The sequence below is a fragment of the Cryptotermes secundus genome, unplaced genomic scaffold (assembly GCF_002891405.2).
Source record: "Cryptotermes secundus unplaced genomic scaffold, Csec_1.0 scaffold899, whole genome shotgun sequence".
NCBI classification, from domain to species: Eukaryota; Metazoa; Arthropoda; class Insecta; order Blattodea; family Kalotermitidae; genus Cryptotermes; species Cryptotermes secundus.
In genome coordinates, this window is record NW_019731283.1 from 436706 (window position 1) to 459455 (window position 22750).

Genomic DNA, 22750 nt, shown 5'->3' on the forward strand with positions numbered 1-22750 from the left:
TCCGAAAACCCAATATCTCTGTGTGGAAAGATGAGGTCAATTGAAAAAAATCCACCTCATCAGGACTCGAACCCATGATCTTCAGGCTTGCAGCATAGTGCCTCAACTAACTACGCTATTGCATGCCCCACTGCTCCATTTTATGTTTCAATAAACAGTGAGTATGGGAGGCTGACAGTTAATGTTGGAGCACTACACTGATACTAACATAACTTGTGTATGGCAGTGACCTAAGGGGGAAAGAAGAAGGGGGTACTGCTTTCTGTCTGCCTTCACAAATATGAAATCTTTGCTAGTGTTGATACAGGAAGCTATATTCATGTGGTGGCATAATTTTAAGTAAGACAATGTTCTCTCGTCAGTTTATGAAATGTGTTCATGAACTTTGATGTATAATCTTATGCCTGAAGTTTGGAACTTTCTTACACAGGGTAGACTATCGATTATCTGTGGTAATGGAAGGGAAAATTGGTACCGGTGATTAAAAACAACAGGCAGTCAAAAAATCTGCCATTCTGCATTCAACCTGAAAATCTCATCGATCAGTTAACATTGCAGAGTCTAGCGATCCTACTGTCAATTAATAAAGAGTTAGGCGTATATCTTTCCAACAGTAGAAAGCAGTCTTTTGGCAGTTAAAGGGCAATAGAATAAGGGAACAGAAAGTTGCACTAGGGTGAGATGTACAACCTGCTGTAAATATTGTGTACTGCTGAAACAGATGTAATGGGAAAGAATTGAATCATTACAGAAAGCTGTAACTAAGAGGCTGAGAGTTCTGTGGTTGATTCATGAAGTGGATAATTGAAAGGTTACTGTATAGTGAGAAATTGAATGATTGCATTTCTTTACTGTGAAAGTCTTCATATCTGTAATTTGACATATTGAACCTTAATGTTCAGCACATCAGACTGGTGAATACTGAACTGTGTGTGTGATTATTCTAATATATTGTGACATGAAGTCTAAAACCTAGAATAGTTTAACGAATAGATGCAGCTAGGCAGCGGCATGATAAACGATTTCCAAAGCAATGAATAAACATACAACGATAGAGGAATTCTTTGAAACTGTGTTTTCTTTGCGATTCATGTTAAGGTTCTGTAATGGGGACAAGGAGAAGCTTGGATTCAGGAGGTAAGCAGTGATGGCACTAAACAGTTTTTTTTTTTCAGGTGACATCTGTGAATGTAGTGGATTGCGGATCTGAAGGATGCTATCCTCTGCCGCAACTCCTCAGCTCTATGACTGGTGTGCTTGCAGTTGGCCTTGCTGGTGGACAAATAATGCTTGTGGATCTGTGCCGGATAAATTGTGATGAGGGTAGGCTAGTGGAGCATCTTTGTGTATGTGTTATCTGACTATGTATGTGTTATGTCATTCTGACACCATGGTAGTTTTTATGTAACAATGGTGACAGCTGTATGTTCAAAACTGTGCCATCTGAAGGGTGAAAATGTAACTTAATGCAGTGTTTTAACAGATGAATGAGGGAAGAGGATGAAGGAAATTGGGCAAAGGATGAATAGAAGAAAGGATTGATTTCCCCATTGAATTTCATCTTGCTTTTCCACTTGTTATAGAGTATTAGGGGGTTATTTATGCCAGGTTTTGATTTTGCTGTCACATTGCCATGAAAGAGTGTTCAAAAAATTATTTCAAGCATTTGGCTCATACATGGCAGAGACAATGGAATGAATTTAAAATTAGAAGGTGACTACTTTGAGTTGATGACACCAAAAGTTAGTGGCAATGCCTATTTTTTGGTAACATAATTGTCAGTGTAGTCATTTAATTGCCAGACTATATATTTAATGTGCAAATATAGAAGCTGGGGCTATATTAATAGATTGCAATGACGGCATGGCTGCACTGGCTGAAGCTGTAATTTTGAAACTGACCCACCGTCTTTTTAAATAGCACTATGGATTTGCCATATAAATCTGGAGATACATATTTGAAAGTGTGTAACTTCTGTAGGGAAATGTAGTGCACAAGGAAGAACAGTGAACAGTCAATAAGCAGCACACAGAACTACATGGTCTGGCAAGGAAACCTGACATTTTTAAGTTGGCACTAGTTTGGGCAATGGTGGTGTGGGAAGAGAGGGCTCACTGACCTTCAATAGCTCAAAGTAGGCCATTTCAGTAGATATGGAACAGTGGATGGCGGAACATCATGCTTTTGTTATCGAGATGTTTTTTAAAACTGGTGGGTTGCCATGGTAAAGTTCCCAGTAGGAACATGATTTTGTTGTGGATTGCAAACTTCAGATCGACTGGCTCAGAACTAAAGAAGAAACCGCCTGGAGGTGCATGAACTGTCCGAACGCCTGAGAATGATGAGACTGTTAGGTGGGAAGTAGTGACTAACCCCTGTTCTGCAATGAAGCATGCCATTGCATTAGGCATTTCAGATTGGAGTGCGAGATGAATATTGCACCTAGATTTGCATTTTCATCCATACAATATGATGGTTGTGCAAGAGTTGCATCAACATGATTGGGCAGTCTTTGTTACTTTTGCACAAAACATGCTTGAAATTGTGGCAGATGATGCGGCCATTGGCATGAGTACCAAGGCCACTTCCACTTATCTCGGTGTGTTAACAAATAGAACTTCCGTTATTGATTGGAATGAAATCCACGGCAGCTTCATGAATGTCCTCTTCACTCTGAACGTGTGACAGTCTGGTGCTGTGTAGGAAGCTTTGGTGTGATTTCTTTGAGGAAGGACAGACATGCTGTGACAGTAAACTCTGGTTGCTATGTTCACATATGCTGCATAATTTCCTCGAACCAGGAATTAACAGACCTGGAATTAATCAACAAACCATGTGGTTTCAACAAGATGGGCCCACTGCTCATACTGCAAGAACTTCCATGGCAGTTGTGCGAGAAATGTTTCCTGGGCATGTCATTTCTCAGCACGGTTTCTCCTTTGCCTGCTTGGTCACCTGACTGTTATTTCCTTTGGGGTTATCTCAAAGTAAAGATATTCATCAATAGACCACGTACAGTTCATGAACTGAAAGTTGCGATTGAACCTGAAATCACGGAAATACCCCCCCGACAAGGCAAAGACACTCAATGAACAACTTCAAGACAAGGCTGCAAGGATGTGTATGAAGAGATGGTAATCAGCTGGATGGCATAATTTTCAAGACAAAATGAGCTGGCAGTCATATGCATAAAATGGCATACATTAATATGTATTATGACAAATAAAATAAGTAAGAGAAATAAAAATTGGCTCCATTGTACTAATTAAAATCCATCTTGTTTCCCTGCCAGACCCTGTATATGGAAGTCCATTCTATCCTTCATTTAATATACCTCAAGCTCACCATGAAGCCGAAGGACACTTGTCACACAGGTTTACAGTCTCATGTTCACTGTATACTCTGTAAGTTGAGTTTATGTTGTGTTTGTAGTTTCTCTGCAAGTTTATACTTGAAAACATTTAGGTTGGCACTAAAAGCAGAAGATCATATATATTCCTGTAATCTTTCTTCATACATGTGCAGGGCTAAGCATGGGAAGCTGTGGTGACTTGAGAGATGAGTTGCATGCTTGCCAACTTCTGCCCATCAGTGTCCAAGAAACTGACCAGGAGACCCTGGAATATAAACGAGCACATGCTGCCAGAACAGGAGACCATTTATGTGTGGTGTTGAATGGTTAGTGTTTCTGTGAATCATGTCTAGTAGTTATCATTAAAATTGTTGGTATTGTCATAATTTTCGAATCTTATTTGGTTGTGTAGTACTTCTCTGGGTTCATTTCTGTTTATCCTGGAAAAGGCAGTGACTGCTTTCTTCCATGTCCAATTTATAATTCTCACATCTCTGATGCTACATGAGTCTGTGATCGAGCCATTGTCATGATGTAACCCGTTAATAAATCTGTGAGGATTCACATATGCAAGCTGGACCCTGGATGGACAGTTATAAAATCTGTGATTCTTTCTATGAGGCACTAAAAATGATATTTGTAGAAGTTGCAAATAAAAATGATGGAATATATGAAAATATCTTCTTGTGGCATTTTAACATAAGTGTTGATACTACATAGAACAAACATAAATTATTTTATATATGTGTGTATGTTATTATAAACGTGTTGATAAACGTATCAGAAGAACATGGCAGTGTGTATATTATTAACACCTGCTAATGTTTTCTTGGAAAGAGGTAGATAGGATTGGATTGAATGTGAGAGCTTCTGTTTTTGTTTTGAGGTGGAGTGGGTAGGCCACTAATGTTGGCATTTGATAAGGAACTACAGTAAATTATATTATTTTTATAACCTTTAACTTTTTCCAATCATCACATTATTAGAACTTTCTGCAGCCAGGCCAAGAAGGTGTTCTAAATGCCTGCAGAGCCACTAAATTAATTGTTTGGTCCAAAAATTGGTGCAACAAGGGCATAAAGTTGGAGCAAAATTTGAGCTTACTGGCATAATACAAGAGGACAAATTCTTCACTTTGTATGGGTGTATAACATCAGGTTTGTGAAAAGGTGGTAGCCTTCAATGCCAAACACACTTAGTCATAGTCTCTCCATCAAGGAAAGAACTGTTCTTTAAGTGAACGATTTTCAGAGTATGGCAAGTTACACACATCACCTGTAAGTTTTCTGTGATATGGAATTATACTGTAAACATAACCAGTGTCACTGTCAGCTAATACTATACTAATAATCTGATGCCCCACTTCGCTGTTTTTTTTATAAGTTTGAAGATCGTTTTGCCCTTGAACCAAACAGTTGATCCATCTGTTGCAATGTTTTTACGTGGTACAAAATATTCCTGAAACTGTTGCTCTGTATGTTCTCTAATCCCATGTACTTTCTGTGTTCTTTGATGGTCCAGTTTCTTTCTATGGTGGTATCATTTCCCACATGCATAATCCAAAGTATCTGTAAAAAGCGATCTCTAGACATTACATCACAAAAAAATGCTTTAGAAGTAATTGTAGTAATACCATTATTTCTAAACACCTTAAGAGTGTCAGTTTTTCTGGCAAACATGCAATTATATTTGCTAAAATTAATATTTTTTTGTTATTAGCAGTAGTGAGTGTTACATACAGGTTTTAAGTGTATGTTTTCACTTTTGTCTGACAATGTGATTAATGATTGATTAATTAATTGATTGACTGACTTCAGAGTCATTCCTGGCAGACAAGATGTTCCTGCTACCATTGCCTGGTGGCAATACATTTAGTCTTCCAAGACGACGTGTAGATGTGACAGCGCTGATGTATGTTCCCCGCATTGCCAGCATAGTGGCAGGCTTTAGTTTTGGAAGTTTCCAGATATGGAACCTCATGCAGCTGACCTTGGAGTAAGCAGTGGTGACTCTATTATCTTTTTTTTTATAACATGTCTTCACATTATTTTTGAGGCACCTCTCTCTAAAGTTATGTCCATGTTATATGTCGCTGTTGCATAGTGTTTCCAGAGAAGCCTTTCCTCACAAATTTCAAAATCAGAACCTCTGAGGTTTGAGCTACAGCAAGGATCTAGTCCCCTATATGGCCATATTAACAAAGAATGCTTTACTGGCCCATGATAGGGATGGTAAAAAAGGTCTAGTCAGGCTGCAGTAGGACCTGCAACATAAATGTCTTGCTTATACTGCTTTGTTGTCCTCTGGTGCCTTCCCCTGTGTTCTTAGGAATAATAATTTTTAACAATCCCCCAACCCAAATCCTTTTGCTTCCAGATCATAAGATTCATTATGAAAATACTTCCTTCCACATCAATGTAGCAACAATTTGTCAACCACTACAAGTTAAAATAAATATAAAAATATGTTAAATTGATTTTTATCTGCCAAAGTAATAAATCTCTATCAGTCACTACAAATTAAAGTTTTTATATACTTTGTCATTTTGAATTAAAAAGTGGAAGAAATCCATCTAAAGATGTGTCAGGAACATTATATTATTATCATTATTATTTTTATTTCTTTACTGTAGCTTAGTTGGGTTACTGATCATAATTGACAGCATCTTTTCTTGAACCCTGGTGAAGTCAGGGTAAATCAAAAATACATAGGTAAGTCAAAAACTATCCACACTCTTGTTTTTCCAATCTGTATATACAAAAGTAGGGGATGAACAAGTACATCATTTTTCTACATAGTCTCCTCCCTTTTCGATGCACTTGGTCCAGCGGTCCAAAAGCTTGCGTATTCCCTCCAAGAAGAAGGTTTTCGGTTGGTTGCGCAACCTTTTATGCACCGCTTCCGCCACTTCTTTGTCTGCAGAAAATCAAAAACCTCGTAAAACATCTTTGAGCGGCCCAAAGAGATGACAGTCGGAAAGAGCGAGATCTGGGCTGTAGGCAGGGTGTTCCAACACCTCAAAACACAAATGGTTAATGGTTTCAATGGTCTGGCCGTGCTCGTGTGAGTGTTCATTGTCATGCAACAACAACACTTTCTTCAACAATAGACCTTGGTGTTTGGTGTGAATTGCTGGCTTCAGATTGTTGGCCAGCAAATCACTGTATCTTGTACTGTTGATCATACACCCTTTTTCCAGGTAGTCTTGCAGTATAGGCCTTGAGTCCCAAAAAACCGTTAGTATCACCTTTCCCACAAAAGATTGAGTCTTGAATTTCATCTTCGTTTGTGATCCCGGGTGTTTCCACGCCATACTCTGGCTTTTGGATTCTGGCTCATAGTGATGAACACACATATGAATTTCAGCCCCTGACACACCTCCCAATCAGAGAAATCGGATCACTATTCTTTGTTAATCATTGGTGCACTGCTAGCAGAGCGGCCATGTTTACACTGTCACAGCATCAAGGAAAATGATGCAATCAAGGTAAAACTTTGATCACATGACCACAGTAGTACCAACTCTAACAGTGCATGCATAGGAGGCAGTGTGACAAACCTAATGATGTGTTATGGAGAAAGTGCAGATAATTTCTGACTTACCCTCGTAAGATCTTCACTTAGAATTTTGCAGCTGAACATACTGCAAAGAAAATTAATGGCTGTTGGTCATTGTCTGCAGGTATATGAGCCCAACCATGCAGGACCCCCTTCCAGTGATTTCATTTGGATTCCAGGAGCCATGTGATGACCCACGTAACTTTTGCTACCTGTGGTCAGTTCACAGTTCCTGCCATAGGAACAGGATGCCATTTGCTGTAATGTATGCCCTGTGTTACCAGTCCAAGGAATGGGTTGATGGGTATGGTTATCTTAACCAGGTTTGTAACTCGTAAAATATCTTGAAACATTTTATGTTGACAGTGATTATTGGAATATTCGTCTGCCCCCTGAATTGAGACTGAAAATGCATCCAGAATATTCAGGCATATTTCTATGTGATCTGGTGATTGTGTATACACATGCGGCCATGTGCATGTGCGCGCGCACACACACGAGGTCTGACAATAAAGTTCATGAACTCGCCACTGTGTGCTTGCCATGTCACCAGTGGAGAGAAACCTCAGTATGGTTTGATGATGTTGACATATCAGTGTTTCACAGCTGTGTTGTTGTTGATCTATGGCAGTCTCTTTCTGAGTGGCGTGTATTATTGTCTGAGTCTGTTTTGGTGTACTGTTGCAAGAATGTTGAAGCTTGAATTAAATTTCTTGATAACTTGGCAAGAGTGGAAGTGAAATCAGAGAAATGTTAGAGAAAGTTTACAGAGATAATGGTATGAATAAAACAGCAGTTTACAATTGGGTGACACATTTTTCTGAGGGAAGGGAAAGTGTCACTGATGAAGAGAGATCAGGACAGCCAGTAACAAGCAAAACTGAAGAAAAAAATTGCAAAAGATGGTCAAATTGTGGGAAAATTTTTGACTGACTGTCAGGAGCATAGCACAACAAGCGAACATCGATAGAGAAACAGTTAGGAAAATCTTAAGTGAAGACCTTGACATGAGGAAGGTGTGGGCAAAAATGGTCCCAAAGGCCCTGTTTACACGACACTGCTTGTGAGGGAGTTTTTAGTCATTCCACAAAACCAGTTCCAAAATTGTTCTGAAGGGTGGACTAGGTGCTGGCATCAGTGCATAACTTCCCAAGGGGAGTACTTTGAAGGCAACCACAGTGGTATCCAGCAATGAGGTATGTAGCATTTTTAACATGATGAGTTTGCGAACATTATTGTCAGACCACATGTATCTGAAGACAACAGAACAGTGGAAAGCGTAACATAGGAGTGAGAAGTTTACTTCATTCAGGAGAAACTGAAAAATAATGTATTATTAGTACAGTTACTGCCAGTTCAGTTTTCCGAAACCAGCTATCCTACAGAAAGATGTTAAATTGGCTTCTAATGTAATGTAATAATAAACTGTAGAATACTGTGGACTAGTGTTATGAATAAAACTTTTGACCTTTCAGTGTTTATAAAGATGAAGTCTAGAATGCTAGGGATGTCTCAATATATATACTACAGGGCATTCAATCAAGGAGGAAATTTTGCAACACCATTGACTGGGCCCAATATTCCTCACAGATTGCTGCTTTAACTGTAACAGCGCATATTTATCAGCGCTAATGACTCATTCTGCTATCAGCAGTTACAGCAGCAATCTGTGAAAAATGTTTTGCTGGGTCAGCGGTGTAGCGAAGTTTCCTCCTTAACTGAATGCACTGTATATTTTCTTAACTTAAATGGACTGTAGCTGTGAACTAAAATTAAGATGCTTTGCTTATTATGATACATAATAAACTTAGGAGTTAGCATTTGCATAATAAAAATCCTTCCTTTATTACATTACTGTTGTAAGGCTCAAGTTCAGTAAATCTGATTTGAAACTCTGATGGGCTTTGCTTCAAACAAATCATATGTAAGACATAAATATATGTCTTACTGAATTCTCTCTGTTCTGTCTTTCTGCTGCTGTCTCTCATATATTAGTTTCCAGAACATTTTCTTTTCTCTATATTCCCATTCACCTGATCAAGTTATATCATTCTTTATGATCCAGTGGATCATCTTAGTATTATTTTAGTGTCCGAAGCTGTCCTAGATATTTCATAAGTCAGTTTCATGACAAGGTCATACCACTAATACCAGCCAAACTCAGTCTTGATTTGAGATTTACCCTTAAACATCTTAATTAAATCCTCTTTGTTACCACTCCAGTACTTCCTGAGAATTTTGTCTCAGCATCCTGCCATGAACCTAAGTCTTAATCCAGTCATGTTCATATTGTTATTAAAATTCTTACTTATGGAGCTGAGCCCTTCTTGAGGACCTGCCAATTCTGCAGCTGCTCAAGAATTTCCCAGCATTTTATGGAACCTGAAGGTTCATTACCATGTTCACAAGAGCCCTCCACTGGTCCCTATCCTGAGCCAGAGCAATCCAATCCATACCACCTCATCCTATCTCTCTAAGATCCATTTTAATATTGCCAACCCACCTACACTTTGGTCTTCCCAGTGGTCTCTTTCCTTCTGGCTTTCCCACCAATATCCTATATGCATTCCTCGTCTCCCCCATTCATGCTACGTGCCCTGCCCACCTCATCCTCTATGACCTGATCATTTGCTATAAAATGCATTGATGCAAAATGTATTTCCAGTGCTGTGGTACTTCCTGTGATCTGTTCACACGTACCTCCAGAACTATCATCCAAGCTTTAAATTACAGATTACAAAAGCAAATCTACATGTGTGGGGGTGAGTGAATGATTGTTTTAAATCAAACTCTTCACATATGTTAGGAGTGCTTGGTTAAGTGAGGGAAAACTTGTCATTTGTTTCCCCTGGGTTGGTTACTCAGTTTGTGAGTCGTCTGCTGTAATGGTGATATTTCAGGACTTTGTATCGTGTGTACATCGGTTTGACTTTGATCTGGAAGGAGATGAGGGTGGTATCACCATAGTAGGAGGCAACATTGTGGCTTGTCACACCATCAACAAGTTATCACCAGCTGTGGCAAAAAGAGACAATCCTCATGCTGATTTGGATGACAGTAAGTTTTATATTCTTTGGGGCTCATTAGCTCCCAAGCATGGTTTTAACAAAAACTTTCCAACAGCATCGTTGAAATACCCTTGGCAGTGCTTAGCATTCTACAAGGTATTAATGTGTATTCATTCCATGCCATAACTCAGGTGGCCCAAGTTCAGATTTATGGTACTGGGGCAGGCTTTTCTTCAAGCACTACACCTTTATGATGAGATGATCTCTCTTTTCAAAAAATAAGGTTATAGAATAGGATCCCATTTCTTCAGATCATTTTGTATTGAATACGAGAATATTCATGAGCATTCTATAGTGTTGCATAATAAAGACATTGATTTGGAGTTCCTATTGGTATGAGAAGTATAGGGGAAGATGTGCCTTGGCCTTTGGTATAGTTGTGATATTTTGCAGGTGTGCAGGAGAGCGACCTGACATTATGCCTCTTTGTATGGGAGACATGGGGAGCTAACTGTCCTGGCTCAACCCGAATGGCTTTGTTTGATCTTAACCAGTGGTATAAGGAGCAGATGCCAGCCAAAATAGTGAAAGGTCAGGCCTCCACATACATGACTGTTTTGTCACTTGACGAAGTAGTGGAGGCATCTGTCACTTCTGCCAACAGCACTAATCCACTGTTAGATGTGAGAGTGGATCCTGCCAGTCTTTCACAGTTCACTGCAGTGCAGAGTCTTGAGGAACATTTCTATCCCTCAGCTCTTGCATTTGGTAAGTTCTGACATCATTTGCAAGAATAGGATGCATGTTATAGTCATTGTGTCTGTGTGACAAGAAGACTACCATTTACAGTGGCACTCCTATTTAAGGTTTCTTTGGGGAGCAGTGATTAGAACATAGAATTGAAGAAAATCTTAATTAGAGGAAGGGAAAAATATTAGTTTGAGATATAATCAATCAACTCTGAGGGGCACATGGTAGCATAGTTGGTTGAGGCACTATGCTACAAGCAGGAAGGTCATGGGATAAAATTCCAATGAGGTGGATTTTTTCAATTAGTTCCAGCTGCGCTATGGCCCTGGGGTCGATTCAGCCTGTAACAGAAACGAGTACCAGGATTATTCCTGGGGGTAAAGGGTGGCTGACAACCTCACCGCCGTCTGTGAGCTGATTGTCTGGAAAATGCGGAAGCCTCAACATTTCTCAACCCCATGGGACTCCATGGCCTATTACAGGGAAACCTTAACTTTTTACTTTTTTTTGTTCCACTCTGAAAGTATATTACAGAGCCTGTAAATCTGTAGGAAATCTCACTGTTGGCAATGAATTTTGGCCCTGAAACTGATAGTTTGGTTGCCATAATATGCATATTTCCAGAGTCTCTGAGTCTTCTGGGAGAAGAGCTGGTGGTGGTGAGTCATCCGGGTGTGCAACGAGATATCCTGTCACAACTAGAGCAGAGTGGACCATCTGCACTTGTGTATCCCACCAAACTGTTCCACCATTGTATTGCTATAGGCCTCAGGCCTGTTTATATGGAACTGAGCACAACATTCAACTGTCCTCTGGTGAGTTGTAATTCGTTAAATATGTGGTTGTGTCGCTTGAGATGTAAAGAATTTCCAGCCTTTTTTTGAAGCATGTGTGGTTTTTAATTCAAGGCATCTTTCAAAATTATACGTACCTCAGAATTTACTCTGTGTCCAGAAAGATACAAGAACATTTTGCTCCTTGAGATCTATCTAATGATGTAGGTACAGTCATATTGTAAGGTACAGAAATTATAACATTTTAATGATAGCCCTCTGCAAATTTTACACTTGCTCTCCAGGCTTTTTCATACTTTTTTTGCCTCAGAATGCTTGTTCTAATCATGAAAATGTATGCCAGCATTAGAACATTACCTCAGATTGTTGGAGTGTGATGGAAGGTAGTACTTATATTGCTAGTGACGGTTTGTCTGCTGTTTGTACGTGTGGTTGGCTGGTAAAGGCATAACGTGGCTGCAAGAGAGTAGTCTTTGCCTCCTGCCAAATGCACTGTCCTGGACCAAAATCTCAGTTTTGTGATGAAGAAAAGAGTTTACATTAAAGAAGATACACAAATGAAGAAGACTACCGTAGAGTAAGGATGTTGTGGCGGCCTCCATAGTCTAGGGGTAACATTCCCACCTCATGACTCAAGGTACGTGGGTTCAAACCCGGCGGAGGTTGTGGAATTTTTAAGGGCGGAAAAATTCAGGGAACAAGTCCTCCGGGAGGGACTTATCCGTGGGTCCCGTGTCATAGATTTACGGCACGTAAAAGATCCTCATGTCTGTAGGAGACCTCTGAGCAAAATTAGGCAAAATGTTTCCTGCCCAAGTAGTTTCCAATGCCTCCAGTAGACGGGGAAGTTATCGGGTACCAATGCCAGTAGAGGGCCAACCTCGCTGGCAGAAAGGGGAGAATTATCGGGTACCACTGCCAGTAGAGGGCCAACCTCGCTGGCAGAAAGGGGAGATAGCGGGCACCAGTATTGGTAGGGTATGGAGACAGTAGAAATAGACTATTAGTTGCGGTGCATGGGGAAACCTACCCCCTCTATACTGAATAACTGAAGGATGTTGTATGACATTCTGAATTCTGCTATATTCTTTAGTCTTTTGAATAGTTCTTGTTAATATTTTTGAAGGGATATTTGCAGATGAAAATAACTGAACTTTCCACTAGAAATGAGCTCTTGTAAAAATGTGAAAATTTTAATATGAATTACTCTGCACCCTCAGAGTTTAGAATTTAACTGTCAGGGAAACGATTACTGATGTATCACTGTTAACTAATCTTGTGATTATGATCAACATTTTTCAGATCATAGATATTAAAGTGATCCCCAAGGTAAACTTATCCTTAATCTTAAGGATTCTCATTTATAAAGGAAGGTTGCTGTGTAGGTTATTGTCTGTATGTATATGGCAGGACTAGTTTAGTATTTTGTTCATTGCAGACAGAACAAAGGGAGTTCCTGATGTCGGTTGCCCTGGAATATCAGCTGGTGGGCTTTCTGTCTCGTTGTGCGGTTGAATGGGTGGATGGAAGCCAGAGTGCAATGGGTTGTACCCTGTCTTCCCTGCTGAAGTGGGGGTGGCAGCGGGCTACGATTCTGAAAACCCATGCTGACAACCTGTGTGAGTACATGTGTTCTAAGGCACTTTCCTAAGCTAATCAAACTAAGGCTCTTCTATTTATTGTCTGCTTAAGTGTAAAGAGAAGAGTTTATAAAAATGAATGTTGTTCCTAGCCCCATGATAAAAAGTACATTAATATCCAACATATGGAGAGTGATACATTTTTAAACTATAACCATGTTCCTATATAAAACATTATACTGAGGCCATGCAAGGGTGTCCCTTGGATGGTGGGGATAATGATGCTTGAGGCTTCCTACTTTCTGCCTACTGTTGTAATCCCAACCAGCCCCTTGAAGCATGTATCAACTAGCCCAAAGTACTTGTTGCTAGCAAAGTTTGTCACATCATTATCACTGCCAACATTTCATTTCAGCAGAAGGGCTAGATATCAGAAAGGAATGTAGAGGAGTGTGCCGGTGGGATAACCATAACAGTTTGAGAGCGGTGTCGTTGATCCATGGGGCTTCTTTCCGTGGTCTCAGTATAGCTTGTGACTTTGCAGAAGATTCAGAGTGTTTGAATAATTGTATTGTCTGTATGTATTGCAAGGGAATATCAAATTGTGTTCTTTGGCAGGTGTTAGTTACTTTTGTTAGATCCCTCCATTCTTATGAGAAGCTGTGATTGTGATCAAGTTTGGTGTTTTGTTCGCAGTCACACAGTAGTAAAGATTCACCAGTACACATCTTCCTCTTCAGCCTTCCATTGTTTTGTTGTGGTTATGCAAATGATTGCATGTTTTGGATCATGATTAAATATGATGGATTAGTTCAGAGTTTATTGACTAGTGGGGGACAAGCCACTAGTTGGGCTTGGTGGGCTGGGTGGTATCTAAGGTCTCAAAAATAAGAACTTCTGTTGATGATTAATGTAATGCAGTATGTATTAAAGTGAGCATAATGGTAAAAGTACACTTCTTAGAAAAAGAGAAGCTTAATTTTGCAGTTGTACTGCAGTGTTTTGCAAAAGTGACTGAGTGGTGTGATGCAAGAAGAGAAAGATTAAGGACAATCACTGGATTTTATTGTGCCCTGTTCTGTTTCTAAATGCAATTCTACTTACTGGTGGTGTTGAGCCTTTAGCTTCTACTGTCAGGTAATTAATGTCTCCAATGTCCTTGCCATCATGGATTTGGTATACAGACAGTGCTCTGAAATTGATTTCTTCTGCTTTTGATCTGCCATTTTGGCATTTCTGAGAAATCAGAATTCCAAACATCATGTTATGATGTGCATGAGCACTGATCATTGTGCTGGGGTAACTTGATGTTTAAGCATAGACAGACAAGGCCATCATGTAATTTTATGGAAGCATTCTTTGCTCTGCTGCTGTGCAACATGAAAAAGAGAAAGAGAAGAGCGTGTATCAAAAAATCAAAGATGACATGAAAGAAGCATTATCTTAGAGCTGTTATATAGGTTTTGCTTCTGTTTGTCGAATATTGGAGGATGGAAAAAATAAGTATTCCTATGTCAAGGAAAAATGCAGTATATTTATTGTGCTGGAAACTGCGCATGTAACCTCTAGTTTTTATAGCAGTAAATCCTGTTGGTTGCATAAAATTATTGGGAAATATTATTATCTAGGCATTCCATTGTATGATTACTCGGGTATGAAACTGGACACCAACTCATACCAGTTGCTGGATTACTGTGGCAACCAGCTCCACCACCTCACCACTTTGTTCCAGGGCGTGCTGAAGATATGCAAGAATCCCTCTGTACAAGGTAGCAAACTTTAATTCCAAACCTCTTTTATTAAAGCAGCTGGAACAGAATAGTCAAGCATATCTTCTGCTAGCCAGATGGTTAAAATTTTAACTGAAAAAAAAAACAAATTTCATTGTGTTTTATTTGCCTTTGAAAGTTTAGAAGAAATGTTCCTGCTGTGAACAGTTAACGTCTAGGCCTAGTCACTATGGTGTGTTATAATTTAACCCATGTATTCACTTGTTTATCTTCTTTTCTACTTCTCATTCTTGGGTTGGATTTTCCGACATTTGGAGAAGCCAGCTCATTCTGCCATCAGGTGAAGCCATTGAACAGTAGTGTGTCGCAGATTTCCTATAGTTCTTGTCCAGTAACTGTTTAGTCACTTTGCTTTGAAAATGGAGACAGCCAGGATATTCAAAATGGCAGTAATCTCATCTACAGTGTTATCATTACCCAAGAATGGAGTTAAGATGAGTTACACCTCCACATGAAAGCCTTAAGACTTCTGTAGACTTAATAGTTATCTTGTGTTCACACCAAATACAGATCTCTCTGTAATTCTACTTGGAACAGAGTTTCTCCAAATTATCCGATTTATGGGATATGATTTCTTTCTTGTTCAGAGACTCATACTGCTCATACTGTGAACACTAAATTACCTGCTGACCAGTCCCTCACATGATTCTGCTATGTATCCAGGTGTAGGAGACTTGTCACATCAGGCACGGGTCTTAGAGCTTGTTGCAGTGTACATTGAAGTGGTGGAATGGTTTGTTAATGTGGGTCTGCTGCCTGAGTTCCCTTGTGAGGACCTTGCCCTTGTCGATGATGGCTATGAGGCTGCAGGCGAGTTTGGAGCACACAGAGTCCCCTATCCTGCTTCAGCTCTTGCCAAAGTCTACCAGAGAAGGTACATGTTTGGATTAAATGCACTTTTCATTAATGACACATGTATCATATTTACCCAAATATAAGGCAAGATTTTTTTCATGCTTTGGCATGTGGAAAACAAGAGATGTCTCACATTTGGAGGCACTGTTTTTGCCACCAGTACTGCTATGTTGGTAATTCTTTTGCAATTAGTAATGTGGCTGTTTCATAGTGTTCTCTCACTTTCATTTCACGTCCAGGAAGCCTGCATACAGTTTCCTCTGATCTGTGAGAACCGTGTTGCAACATTCAGTGGTAGGAGTGTCCGATGGTCAAGGCTTTAACCCATGTTTATATTACATGTGCATTTTTTTCTGTGAGAACAAGAAATTGGAGTTCCATCTGTAAATCATGGGTGACTATGTTGAAAAGAGAGGTTTTGCAATGTCACATACAGGGTGTCCCAGGAGGAATGTGCCAAACTTCGGGAGGGTGTTCCTTATGTTAAAGTATGCCGATATAACCCAAAACACCTATGTCCAAAGTTGAACGGTTACGGAGATAATGGCCAGAGAAGTGTCAAACTTTGACCGGGGTTACACACTTGTTGATTACAAAATACATATTAAAACTGGCAGGAATATGTGGATTCTGTAATGTTAATAATGTACGTAACATCAAACCAACTTGTGAGTGACGGAAAGCCATAAAATTGAAGTACAAAATACTCGCTCGCCATGTCATAATTGTCCTTAGGTTTCCAAGCAGTATACATAACACATGACTGGCGAGCGATGACGTAACGTGCTGACTGCGCGTTCTGGTATGAGCCAACTACATAAGCACGGCTAGGGAGTATCATCGCACTCAAGGACAAACATAGATAAGGGCTCTCAGCTGAGAGGTACAGCGAGGTACAGTGCTTGGACCTGCCAGAAGACCACACTTTTCTTGGGCCATTATCTCCGTAACCGTTCAACTTTGGACATAGGTGTTTTGGGTTATATCGGCATACTTTAACATAAGGAACACCCTCCCGAAGTTTGGCACATTCCTCCTGGGACACCCTGTATATCAAAATGAATGCTTTGCAGCTATGTATTATGCAGATTATAAGTTATTGGTTATGAAGTGTGCATAAGAGACCAGCAATTGTTCTGTGGCAGAAACATTCAGAACTGCTGACATGAATGACCAGTGACAGGTCATTGAGAGAACAATGAAAGTATCCCAGTTCTGCAGTATTTTTCTTCTAATTGAGAACCCAGTGTTAGGAATGTTTTACCAGAATTGCCCTAGCCACGTAATACATGATGTTAACATTCCTAACAGTGGGTTCTCATTTAAAGAAATTACTTTATACATGGAAAGTATTTTGAAGTCCAGACAAGGGTCATAGACAGATGTAGAAGAATAAGTGCTCAAATTAGTTTGTGGAGTGTATATAGATGGCTCTCTGTTTCATGGGAGACAATACTTATTAAAGCTTTGAAAGTGGTATTGTCACACAGAGTACTGCAACAGGTTCTACAAGGCACGTGTTGGGCAGGCCATGAAGATTATCTGATGAAACAGTTTGTCTCTTTGTGGGAGAGCAATATTAGTTCAGAAGCTGACTGTAAGCTATGCTCAGATGTTGCATGTGGTTAGTATGCACCAGAAACATGACTGTCTTCAAGATCAAAGAGGAAATGTAGATCAGATACCTGTATTCTTTCATATGCATTCCAGTGCCACAGTTGATGGTAGAAGCTTCAAAACTTGTGATACTAAAACATACTGGCTATGGGAAATTTAGAATTGCAGTAATTATCTCCACTGTAAACTGATGGGAAGAAGCTGACACACCGTTGTTCTGAATTGGAAAAACCTAGCCAAAGAAACATATTTGCTTGCTGTAGCTGTCAAAAAACATAAAATTAGAATATACAAAACTGTAATTTTGCCTGTGGTTCTGTATGAACGTGAAACTTCGTCTCTGACATTAAGGGAGGAACATAGACTGAGGGTGTTTGAGAACAGGGTGTTTAGGAGAATATTTGGAACAAAGAGAGATGAAGTGACAGGAGGTTAGAGAAAACTGCATAATGAGGAGCTTCATAACTTGTACTCTTCTCAAAGTATAATTAGAATGAGCAAGTCAAGGAGGATGAGGTGGGCAGGGCATGTAGCACGAATGGGGGCGAAGAGGAATTCATATAAGATATTGATGGGAAAGCCAGAAAGAAAAAAACCATTGGGAAGACCAAGATGTATGTTTGGGGACAATATTAAAATGAATCTTAGAGAGATAAGATGGTTTGGATTGGATTGATCTGGCTCAGGATAGGAACCAGTGGAGGGCTCTTGTGAACACAGTAATGAACCTTTGAGTTCCGTAAAATACCGGGAAATTCTTGAGTAGCTGCAGAATTGGCGGCTGCTCAAGAAGGGCTCAGCTCCATGAGTACGTAAGTAAGGTGTTTGGAGAGGGGGCCATATAACAGAGAAGGTGAAATCCCAAACTTCTCATTTCGCTGCAGACCTAGTGATCATACCTCTCTGATTCAGGGTCTTGATTTGGTACTTAACAAGCCATCTAAGGATCATCTGTGTGCCCATTATGTGAATTATTGCTGTGTGGAAACTGTTCATTGTCTAGTAACTCCATCAGGGAGAACGAAGAAACTCAGAGGGTATTGCTTGGGAAAGGTTAAAGTCTTCATAGGGAGGTATCGCATCTCAGTTGATTGTCCATGGTGGTAATAGAGGCATTGACGGATTTGTGCAGTATGAGTATTTATCTCTGTGTGTGTTGTAACTAATGCTGTTAATTCACTGTTAATTATTACTTTTTCTTTATGCCTTCGTATTAATAAAAATGTGTTAATGTTAATATGTAAAGTAAGGGTGTGATGTGTGCATCTAAGTGCAGTATGTAGTGGAAGCGCTGGCATCACTTCTGTGGGCCAGTGTCAGGCCAGGTCTTTGTAACATTAAGGCTGTTTCTGTGGACATGAAGGTCAAGTGATATTAATAAGTGTGTATTTCAGGAGGTCGACCGCCCCTGTGGTCTAGTGGTCGGAGTTCCTGGCTACAGATCCAGAAGTCCGGGTTCGATTCCTGGCACTACCAGATTTTCTAAGAGTTAGTGGGTCTGGAACAGGATCCACTCAGCCTTGTGAGGATAATTGAGGAGCTGTTTCAAGGAAATAGCAGCTCCGGTCTAGAAAACCGACTTTAACGGTCATGGGGATCCGTTGTGCTGACAACATGACACCTTCTATCTGCTAAAAGTTCACACTAACTTCGCTGACAAGCGGCGGTTGCTCGGTCGGTTTAATTTGCTTGCGGACTACAGGCCACAGAGTTTGTATTAATAAAATGTGTTAATGTTAATATAATGTGTCAAATTTTTTACTGTGAAGTAAGGGTGCATTGTGTGCGTCTAAGTGCAGTATGTAGTGGAAGTGCTGAAGTCACTTCTGTGGGCCAGTGCTAGGTCAGGCCTTTGTAACATTAAGGTTGTCTCTGTGGACCTGAGGGTCAAGTTATATTAATGAGTGTGTATTTCAGGAGGTCAGAGTTGGAGAAACTGAGCAGATCTGCTACTGACAAGACAGACATCCTCTTCATTGATGGACTGGTGAAGAGGGAATGCAATGGCGACTGCCTCTCTTCCCTGTGGGAGCGGGATGGAGGCACTGGACTGTACCCTCCCCCCTCCATTCAGTCTCTTCTCCGAACTTACCTACTGGATGGTATTCCCATGCATGTAAAGCATAGCATTGTTATCTACGTGTTCCTCGATTTGGCTGGACTGTTGGAGTCTCGCAGGTGTGTGTCTGGTCTTATTGTAATGTGTTTACTAACATTAACATAAAATATAGTTATATACTGATTTCATAAACTTGCTGAGGTGCAGGAGTTTTCTTACTTTATAAGATAGAATCAAGTCCAAAAATTCTGTAGCTGCTTCTTAAACCCATTGCTGTATTGATTTACTGTACTCTTGTTCTCTTTTCATGTTTCTGCATTACTGCAATTGAGTACACTTTATATTTCGCACTTATACTTTTCAGATTATACCTGCGTGTTACTTTTCTAAACTTCACCATAGGTTTTTGAACAATATATCACCCTATATTATAGAAATAAGCATTTATATATATATGATCTGTTTTCATCAATATGTTGTTTTATTGTGGCACATGTGAAATGTAACAGATTTATTCTAATTGAGATATGTCAGAATCTCTTGCAAAAATATATTTGAATGTTAGTTTTAGTGACAATGATACTCTCTCTAAGTAATTAAGTTATAAAAACGGATTTCATAGCCTACAAACCAAAAATAAAGTAATGAGTAAAGTAAAGATTTCATCCAAAAAGCCAGTCCAAAACCAAAAAGAAATAGTGATCATGAAATGTCACAAAAGTAATTTATTGCTGTGATAGTAGCTATGTGGGAAATTTAATATGAGTCTGTTGTAAATTAATTACTGAGAAACGATCATATACTTTGAAGATGCATCCTGGTAAAGAGGGCCATGTGTTTTCATGTGCAGTAGTGGTCTGTGGGATCGGCATCCCAATCAGTGTTGAAGGGTTGTCAGGCTAATGTTGTGTGGGTGTGCAATATTGTGCAAAGCAAATAGTTACAGATCTCACAGTGCAGATGCAATTAATTTACCTCAACAAGTTAATAAAGGTTAATACACATCATTAAGTCATTAAGTTTGTGGAATTTGGTTTTATCGCATCGTATTACAAGGTATTCACATACACTGATCCACATCAGCCTTCAAAATAGTTGCAGTTGGCTGCTATGCAAGTCTGCCAACATTGATATAGCTGTCGAAAACATTGCTGAAACATATTGGCAGTAAATTCCTGTATGACGCGTTGCAGCCATTCCATGAACTTATTGACTGTGGTAGTATATGTATCTGCTTGAAGAAAATTGCAGTCACACTCTTGCCTGAAAGACAGATTGTGTATGAAGATGAATCAGGATAGTTTCTGAATTTTTGACATTCTATGTTCCACTGTCAATGTCCTGTAGCCAAAAAGTTTGTTGTTCATCAAGCTAAAATTTAATCAGACACTATTACTTATGTATTTGTCACATTGGAGCCAGATGAGATGCTGTAGTTGGAAATTTTAAAGTTATGTATAGTAATATTTTACTCCTAGTACTTTGAAAGGGTATTTTATTTTAGGTATACTGCTGCCATCAACCAGTTTATAAAGTTTCCTTCTGCATTCCGTCTTACTCCCAGTTTCATCAAGATAACACAGGCTCTGTGGCTTTTGGACCATCAGGATTTCACAGTAAGATGCTGACTGTTGGTTCTGATTGTGTATCGTGGTAACTTTGCACCAATTTGAGGGTCTTAAGGTGCGGCCACACAGAGTGCTATGCCATGTTCGCTACACCACGTGGCCACACAGAAAACTATGTTTGGTACGAAACTGCTCAGTCTTGAATGAGATGTTGGCCGATAGTGTGCTTTGGGGGGGGGCAGCGATGATTCCAACGATGAGCTTTTGATGTTACTTTCCTTGTGTAAACGTAAAAGGAAGTGGGTGCATGGTGTGAACTTAAGAAGAACAAAGTTTGGTGAATTTCATCATCTGATAAAGCAGTTACGTGAAGATGAAGTTAAATTTAAAGAATATTTATGAATGAATGGGGTTGATGAAAATATTTTAAGTTCTTCACTTATAGATAAAAGAACAATGTTTGTACATTACCTGGTGTATTCAATTCTTCAGAAACCATGTCCCAGGCATTATCCCACATGTTCTGGCTGCGATATTCTTCTAACCCTTTGTTCCACAAACATGGATACTTCCTTACTTCTTCAATTAATTCTTCCAGTGTCATTTTCATCTAAGCGAATACTGCGCTGAATGAGACATAACACGTGTTGTAATCAGAGTGGGAAATTACTGAGGCGCGCAGCTGACACCTGGAAGTGAGCCCATTGTGCATGCCTGTCCAGCGTGACATTTTAAAAATATAGTCGAGAATCAAACGCTCTGTGATGCAGCTAACAGCGTACGTAGTGTACGGAAGTCTGTGTGGCCAGTCACATTGGCAATAAAGGGAGATATTTTTCTGTTCATATAGCGAACATGGCGTACGTAGCGTGCGTCGCATATATAGCACTCTGTGTGGCCACACCTTTAGAATGGTGTTTACTTGCTCCAGTATTCTTGTCTCTTAAATGTGAAAATACATTTCAAATTCAGTTACTTTTAAATTTAATTTAATGAATTAAATCAAGGATTTCTGTTTTTGCTGTGTTACATAAAGTGTGAAGTTGAAATAGAGTCCTATAGAAACATAAGTTCTTGTAACTGTTTACTAGAATATCATGCTTTTTGTTTTTGTATATTTATATAGCCTTTCTAGTTAAGTGAAAAGTATGAAAGGAGAAAATTTTAATTGAAATCATGGGTAGGAGTGGGTGATAAGGCATTAAGGATTGACCACAGGGAGGCAGGCTGTATCAGCTCTACTACTGGTGTACTGCACCTTGGCAGTATATCTAATCTTTCCTTATGAGTGGGCTGCAGAACCTGTTTGATTTTTCCCTTTTCTTCATCCCCCCTTTTTTTCGTGCAGGAAGCTATAGACATGTTGTTGGATCCACTCATTTCAATGGATGACCTGAAACCATGGCAGCACCAGTGCATTATACGAGCATTTCTCTACCAGGGTCAACATCAGATGGCTCTGAAGTACATTCGTGTCCAACAGCCACCACTGAAAGATATTGAGGACATTCGGTTAGTATCAGTAGAAGATATGAAATTTGGTTGGAATGAATTTTGAAGAAATGTTCTGACAAGTTGTTATAAAAATTGTGTTCATACTTGTGTTTATGTATGTTTAATTGAAGTTTTTCATAAAGCCTCTTTGATTGTATATTTGAACGTGATATGTTGATGCAGGCTAAACCTAACAGTGTTGCTTGTGAATGGCCTAATTCATGAGGCATTCCAGTACCAGCGACAACACTGCAATGAGCAGAATTCAAGAGATTTGCTTCAGCACTTTTTTAGTGGTGAGTATTGTAGCGATTTTCATAATTGC

General features: G+C 39.6%; 1 protein-coding gene across 1 annotated transcript in view; it reads left to right on the forward strand.

The window, feature by feature from the left end:
• The window catches only part of LOC111866915 (protein ELYS), a 42648-nt gene that overhangs the window by 4934 nt on the left and 14964 nt on the right, over nt 1-22750 (forward strand). The window contains exons 3-16 of the mRNA XM_023856284.2: nt 1176-1323; nt 3526-3678; nt 5170-5347; nt 7035-7233; nt 9811-9967; nt 10372-10686; nt 11293-11483; nt 12901-13081; nt 14671-14811; nt 15496-15706; nt 19222-19482; nt 20868-20979; nt 22280-22443; nt 22609-22721. Of these exons, the coding sequence (XP_023712052.1) occupies nt 1176-1323; nt 3526-3678; nt 5170-5347; nt 7035-7233; nt 9811-9967; nt 10372-10686; nt 11293-11483; nt 12901-13081; nt 14671-14811; nt 15496-15706; nt 19222-19482; nt 20868-20979; nt 22280-22443; nt 22609-22721 (2524 nt within the window). The remainder of the gene's footprint in view (nt 1-1175; nt 1324-3525; nt 3679-5169; nt 5348-7034; nt 7234-9810; nt 9968-10371; nt 10687-11292; nt 11484-12900; nt 13082-14670; nt 14812-15495; nt 15707-19221; nt 19483-20867; nt 20980-22279; nt 22444-22608; nt 22722-22750) is intronic.